Here is a 7,536-nt window from a genome sequence, read left to right on the forward strand (position 1 = left end):
TATATATTAGTTTACTTCATTACCCATTCAAGCCGTCTCCAGCCATTATTAGTCTCAAAGTGAGTTCCTCGTCATCGAATTTGAAATACTAGTACTGTCTATAGGAAACCGTTTACTTCTTAGAATGTTATAGAAACTCCTCACTTTAACTTTCTGTGCATGTGTCTTACCGATATATATATATATATATAGTTACTAAATAGTTTAGTTGGCTTTTCTTTAAATAAAACAACTTTTACGCTGTTGTTGCCATAAAAAAATCGTTGCAACTGAATAAACCAGTAGTGATAGACCATATGAATGCTTAAAAATTTATTATATTCACCAAAGTTCACTATATCATTACTTTCTGCATAATTTATATGATATATTAAAATAGTTGTTTTGTTTGTTTGTTTAGTATTAAGCACAAAGCTACACAATAGGCTATCTGTATAGAAACCCGGTTTTTAGTGACGTGAGCCATCAGACTTGACGTTGAACCACTAGAGGGCAATTTATTAAATATGTTTTTTAATTATTGTTTAATATGCTTAAATATATTTGCACTTAGAGGATCTGGATTAAGGAGAGGCAGGTTTGTCAGTGTAGCGTAATAAATTAGTGGTGATAAGACCTGTGTTACATGAAGGTGGGGGGTCAAAAAGGGAGAAAAATTTAATTATGTAAATTTTGAAAGACCCCTTACCACTAACTACTGATCTACCAGAGTTTGTGTAAACGCTGTTTTCCGCAATGCTACATGTAGCTATATTTCCGTTTTATTTTTATTAAAATTGTTGTCCGTACCAGTATTATAAATAGCAACAACTTAGGGTTTGAACAAGTCACTTTCATTTACTACCACGCTATTGCGACCTCCGCGGCATTTATTGTATTCTCGCTTCTAGTTATTTCTAATATGTTTTTCCTTTGAAATACTTTCCTTGCGAATTTTTTAATACAAATCTGGGCTTTCCTAAACAATTCTATAATAAAAATCTGAACTTTCCTCCGTAGTTCTTTATTACAAACTTAAACTTTCCTTAATATAATTATTCAACACAAACTTGAACTTTCCTAAGTAATTTCTTAATACAAACCTGGACGTTCTTCAGTAGTTTAAGAAAAAACACCTGGGATTTTTAAGTAATTATATAATAGAAACCTGGACGTTCTTCAGTAATTAAAAAAAAAAAAAAACACCTGGGATTTTCTAAGTAATTATATAAAGAAACCTGAAATTTTCTAAATAATGTTAAGTACAAACCTCTACTTCCCGAAGTAATTCTTTGATACAAACTTTAAATCATTTCAGTAATTCTTTAATAAAAACCTGGACTTTCCTCGATAACATTTAATACAATCTGAACCTTCCTTAGTAATGTTTAATACAAACCTGAACTTTTCTAAGTAATGTTTAATACAAACCTGAACTTTCCTAAAAGAGAATCGGCCAACATGGCTCCGAAGATGGGTGTAAAATAACAACCCATAGAGAAGATGTGGTAAATCATGGTGGCCGTGTCGTCATCGTATAGAAGAACCAACGTCAGGTAGAGGGTTAGCACAGCTACAAAAAGCACGAGTATATTAAAATATCACAAAATCATGCGTCATTTGTTCATTTTCACACCCCACCATACAACCAAAAATTTTGGTGCACAGTATAACGAATTTGAATATATTCTGGAAAAGTGTTATTATAAAAGATATCATATTCGCTACTACCGAAAGCTCACCTATATGAGTTATATCCCAGTTGGTATGAACGTTATAAGTTTTATTAGATTTGTAAAGGAAAGCTCTAATTAGATTGATTTGCCGATTCCGTAGAAATTATTCTCCAGATCTAATAAACCACACCATAGGTTAAATGGTTCATTAGTTTTCTGATATATTATCCACTCTTTTCGTAAATTCAAAATCTATATACTATATGGCATAAATATTAAAACATTTGGCCAAAACTAGTATTACTGACGGGATATTAGGATGGAATAGCTTGCATGATTTATTTTTTGATCTCTTCTAACCCATCTTGCACAAACAGTGTGCTGTATCGAGCGTTACAAATCGAAATTAAAAAAGGCTATTGGAAAGAAACGTTCGTTGCTAACTGAAATGGGTATATACATTAATCATCTAATCCAATTAATCAGAAGCAGCCATTTAGTAAGTTTTGTATGATATTTTTTTAACAGTTTGTGACATTCAGAACGATGAAACTTTTGCTCTCCCGTTTGGTTTTTATCTTGACAACTGCAATTTCCACGTTGTTAGATTGTCTTTCTGATTATCAGTTGCAGTGCCTGATATCAGGTCACTGTTGTTTCCATAACCACTAGAATATTTCTTCGAATCTATTGGTTTTGAAAAATATCTCATGTGCTTTCTGCACACTTACCACTAAAAACATTGTACTTTTTAAGAGTCGTGAGATTACGATGACTGATTTATAAACGATCGGCGTTAGATTATAAATGCTATCACACGTCATAAAAAATCCATCCACTTGGAATAGTTTATCTCGATGGTAGTTTAGTTCTGTTTACAATTTCTAAGTTTTTATAGGAGATAATTTAACGTATTGAAACTTGTTTAGCACTTTAATACATTCTCCAGTATATCATAGTACTCCTGTCCATTGTATCAGTAGTTTTAATGCGGGACAGATCCTAGTTGATTACAATAACATTCTGCTTACTACTAGTGTAACTTCTTAGCGAATAGTTGATCATCAAGTGAAATAAAACCTTGATTAAAGATCATTACACATAAGCTTTGAACGAACTCTCAAGATTATAAATAAAAACTCAATCAATTTCCATACTTAGTAAATACGTAAGACTTTTACACATCTATGTTTTCTGTTTGTTAATATGTACAATAATGCACGTGTATGTGTACAAGCCATGTTACTAATGGACTCCAATAAGGAAGAAGTTTTATTCATATTGCAATAATTGCTAATATTACACTTAAAATGAGCTGCTAAACTATATGACCATGTTCTATATTCCTTCAGCTTTAGTTTAAAGAATATATATGATGATACGACGTAAGAATAGTCTGAATACATAGAACTTCATTGAGGTCACTCAAAAAGACTAAACTAGAAACATATTCAAAATAAGACTATTTTGAAAGGGATTTGTTTATTGATTGAGATAAAACATGTTTTCCAAGCTATATTTATTGAAAAGTCAAATTTATAAGTTTCTGAATTAAAACATTAATCGTCTTAGCAATTATTACAATACTGACGGACTGGAAGACACAATATTTTGTCCTTTTTTTATGGCTGGCACCGTTTTTACCATAACTGGATAGTAAAAAGTATTAATTTAGAAACATTTATCTAAAATTAATTCCCTATTTTTTTTTCTTAGTCACTGTTTTCGTAAGGTTTATAACTAGTTGAAGATGAAGAAGAATCTGAAAAAAATATTTTTTTTTGCATTGTTACACGTGTTAATAAGCAAAGCAAATCTGGTTTGGGGTATAATAGTCAAGAATACGAAATTATTATGTTTTATGTATACTTATATAGCTTTATTGTTCTTCATATTGGTTGGAAAGCTTTTCTAGCAACTTTTCTGGGTGGAAGGCTTTATTTGAAAAGTTCCCAGATGAAAAGCTTCATTAGAAACTAAACAGGGTGAAAATCTTTACTAGAAACTTTACTGGGTACAAAACTTTATTAGAAGTTTAAGTAAGTGGAAAGGTTTATTATAAACTTTACTGGGAGAAACTCCCAGTAAAGTTTCTAATAAAGCTTTTCTCCCAGTAAAGTTTCTAATAAAGCTTTGTACACATTAAAAATTTTAAAAAAGCTTTCCACCCACTAAAACGTCTAATAAAGCTTTTCTCCCAGTAAAGTTTCTAATAAAGCTTTGTACACATTAAAAATTTTAAAAAAGCTTTCCACCCACTAAAACGTCTAATAAAGAAAGCTTTATTATAAACTTTATTGGATGGAAAGTGTTATTAGAAACAAGTGTAATTTAGCACTAAAAATTAAGTAATAACTTACTTGACATTATTTTCCTCCCTAATTTGATTGATATCAAGGCAAACGCAATCAAAAACAACTTTTTGTACAAAATAATTTAATTGGGTTTTTATTCTAAAAATGTCATATTTCCTGGAACGTGCCTACATTATGTCCTAAAAAATCGAGGAAAAACTACGTTAACCTTTAAGTGAATAGTTTGGGTTTAGTTTCCTTTGGGTTGTGATTTTCAATAAATGAAGTGCTATCCACAGAGATTTTTTTCTATGGAAATTAAATTTGGTTTGTATATTTGTTTCAAAGCAAAGCTACATCGGACTATCTGCTTTGTCCAACGCGGAGAATCAAACTATGGATTTTAGAGTTGTAAATTCGTAGACTTACCGCTATCCTACCGCGGTACAATTAAATTTGGATTGAAATAGAATAATTACTATTATTATGAGATATACAAAGGTAAATATTTTAAGCTGTTATAGAAGAGAAAATGGCTTACATTAATATTCTTACCTAATTATCTTGTCAGCTAATAATAACAATGTGGGCATATGCGGAAAATAGAAATTCATATTACTTTTCAATGTCATTATTTGAATAGCATGGCCAGGTAGCGCAGTGGCTGCTACAGTCAGCGACTAAGTAGCACCAACTGCTACGAACCCCTGGGGAATGATGAAGACTACATCTCAGTAGTAGTAAGTGCAGAAAACCAGCAATGACCTCTGCAGGCTCTGCCCCAGAAACAGGAACTGCTGCGAACCTTAAGAGACCACCGCATACTGCACCTCAGTAAAAACTACTGGTGTTGGCCCACAGTGACTACTGCAGACCGAAGTGACGCCTCAGATTGTACCCAAGTAATAAACACTGCTGTAAACCTGCCATAATTTAAACAAACTTGGGTGAAATTTTCATCAAAGAGCACTTGTTAACCAATTATGTGAAGTGTTATAAATGAAACATAATTAAATCTGTTAGAAACTAAGTGCTAGTTGTTTGATAATTTCAATCTTACCGCATAAGTCATCCATTTCTAAGCTACAGTTATATGTCCTACTAAAAACTGTACTTTACTGATAATACACATTACCTTTCATTCCATAGTAAGAGAATCTTTCACAGAACTCATTTCCGATGATAAAGAATATAGATTTAGGATAACTGAGTTTCTGGGTTCCCTGTTCAGAAAAAAACAAATCTTTTTGTTAAAAAACAAGGAGAAAAAGAGCTACACTCGAGTAAAAACTGACATAGAACAAAGTAAAAACTGACATATAACAAAGTTTGTTTTTGGAATTTCGCGCAAAGCTACACGAGGGCTATCTGCGCTAGTCGTCCCTAATTTATCAATGAAAGACCAGAGGGAAAGCAGCTAGTCATCACCACCCACCATCAACTCTTGGGCTACTCTTTTACCAACGAATAGTGGGATTGACCGTCACATTATAACGCCCCCACGGCTGAAAGGGCGGGCATGTTTGGTGTGACGGGGATTCGAACCCGCAGACTGCGAGTCGAGCACCTTAGCCACCTGGCCATGCCGGGCCTATATAACAAAGTAATAACTGACATAGAACAAAATATTTATAATTATAGACGATTTTCTTTTTTTGCAAAGCAGCAATATGGGCTATCTGCGCTGCGCTCATCACGGGTATGCAATCCCAAATTTTTGCGTTATGAGCCCTCGAGGTTACCTTGAGCTAATGGAAGGATATATAAGTTGAAAATAAATATTTTCGACTTATAAAAAAACATAACTGAACAGCCAATGTTTCGTAATAACTTATAATGTGTTTATTTCAGAGAAATCAACTTTGGTGGTTTGGCTGAAATGCCTATCATCTCGTTCAGCTTTAATCACTTATCTATATGAAACGAAAAGCTCCACGATCTTTTTGGTGCTGCTGTTCTATGTTAGATCAACAGGAAAAATATTTTAATCGCCCTATTACGCCGAATGACAAACGTTTTAAAGTATCAGTGTTAAATGAAATGTTTTTTAACTTATTGATCTATTATGCGGTTCAAATGGCAAACATTTTCATAAATTGATCAATCATGCCAAATGACAAAGAGTTTCTAAGTATCAACCAATCATAAGAAATCACAAACATTTTTAAAGTATCAACCTGTCAAGTCAAATAATATTTTTTTTTTGTAAAATAAAAGGCATTTGCTCATTTTAGATGGCATATCCGATAATATGACAAATATCTGCGAACATAAATAAACCCACGCCAAGCTGTATTTCTTTCTTAAACTTTCATTGAAAAACATTACCGTTGTTTTTGCTCGAAGGATAAGTGCTAGTTCTCAGATTGCCAAGTTATGATATTTGTTATTAAAAACAAAGTTTTCTGTTGGTCATGATATGGTATTTTTTATTCAATATGCAGTTCTCAAGATATAGTTATATTGTAATCGAATATGCAGTTCTCACCTGTTCATGATACGGTATTTGTTATCCAATATTCAGTTCTCAGCTAGTCATGATACGGTATTTGTTATTCAATATTCAGTTCTCAACTGCTCATGATATGGTATTTGTTATCCAATATTCAGTTCTCAGCTGCTCATGATACAGTATTTGTTATTCAATATTCCTGTCTATAATAAGCATAGAATGTGACAAAGGTGACTAAACAGTCTATCTATAATGAACATAGAATGTGGCAAAAGTGGCTAAACAGCCTGTCTATAATGAGCATAGAATGTGACTAAACAGCCTATCTATAATGAGCATAGAATGTGACAAAGGTGACTAAACAGCCTGTCAATAATGAGCATAGAATGTGACAAAGGTGACTAAACTGTCTGTCTATAATGAACATAGAATGTGACAAAGGTGGCTAAACAGCCTGTCAATAATGAGCATAGAATGTGACAAAGGTGACTAAACAGTCTGTCTATAATGAACATAAAGTTTGACATACTTCGAAAGCTAGACTTTTCGAAATTCATTGACGAGCTCAGTTATAATAAAGCCAGAAAAAGACAATTCTAACTTTATACAGGTACATGAGGTTCTAATCAAGTTGTCTTCATGATCATTCATGAGTGAATAAAGTGTGTTTGTACACGTTTGTGGTTTGTCTATATTGTTCCCAGTGTTACAATACTGTGTATATAATTAAAATGTTCACATATATATTAATATCTACTTAATATTATGATTTTGACAATGAAGTTGACTCAGTTTGCTAGAGATCAATATATTTATGATGGGAAGGGGGGCCTTTTCTTCTCCTGCCGCCCGGGGCCCAAGTCACCCTTAATCTGTCACTGATACAAAACTATGAATGTGATTTAATGTTGTTGGTTTAATGAAATGCACGATGCTCTTTCATATACTCATATTGAATAACAAATACCATATCATGGCCAGTTGAGGACTGCACATTCTATGCTCATTATTGACAGGCTGTTTAGTCACCTTTGTCACATTCTATGCTCATTATAGATAGGCTGTTTAGCCACCTTTGTCACATTCTATGTTCATTATAGATAGGCTGTTTAGCCACCTTTGTCACATTCTATGC

General features: G+C 32.8%; 1 protein-coding gene across 1 annotated transcript in view; it reads right to left on the reverse strand.

Moving 5' to 3' along the window:
* The window catches only part of LOC106461371 (solute carrier family 15 member 1-like), a 56,853-nt gene that overhangs the window by 28,774 nt on the left and 20,543 nt on the right, over positions 1-7,536 (reverse strand). Inside the window, 2 exon segments of the mRNA XM_022388318.1 lie at positions 1,411-1,552; positions 5,085-5,172. Coding sequence (XP_022244026.1) covers positions 1,411-1,552; positions 5,085-5,172 — 230 coding nt within the window.

This window comes from Limulus polyphemus, unplaced genomic scaffold (assembly GCF_000517525.1).
Source record: "Limulus polyphemus unplaced genomic scaffold, Limulus_polyphemus-2.1.2 Scaffold945, whole genome shotgun sequence".
NCBI lineage: Eukaryota > Metazoa > Arthropoda > Merostomata > Xiphosura > Limulidae > Limulus > Limulus polyphemus.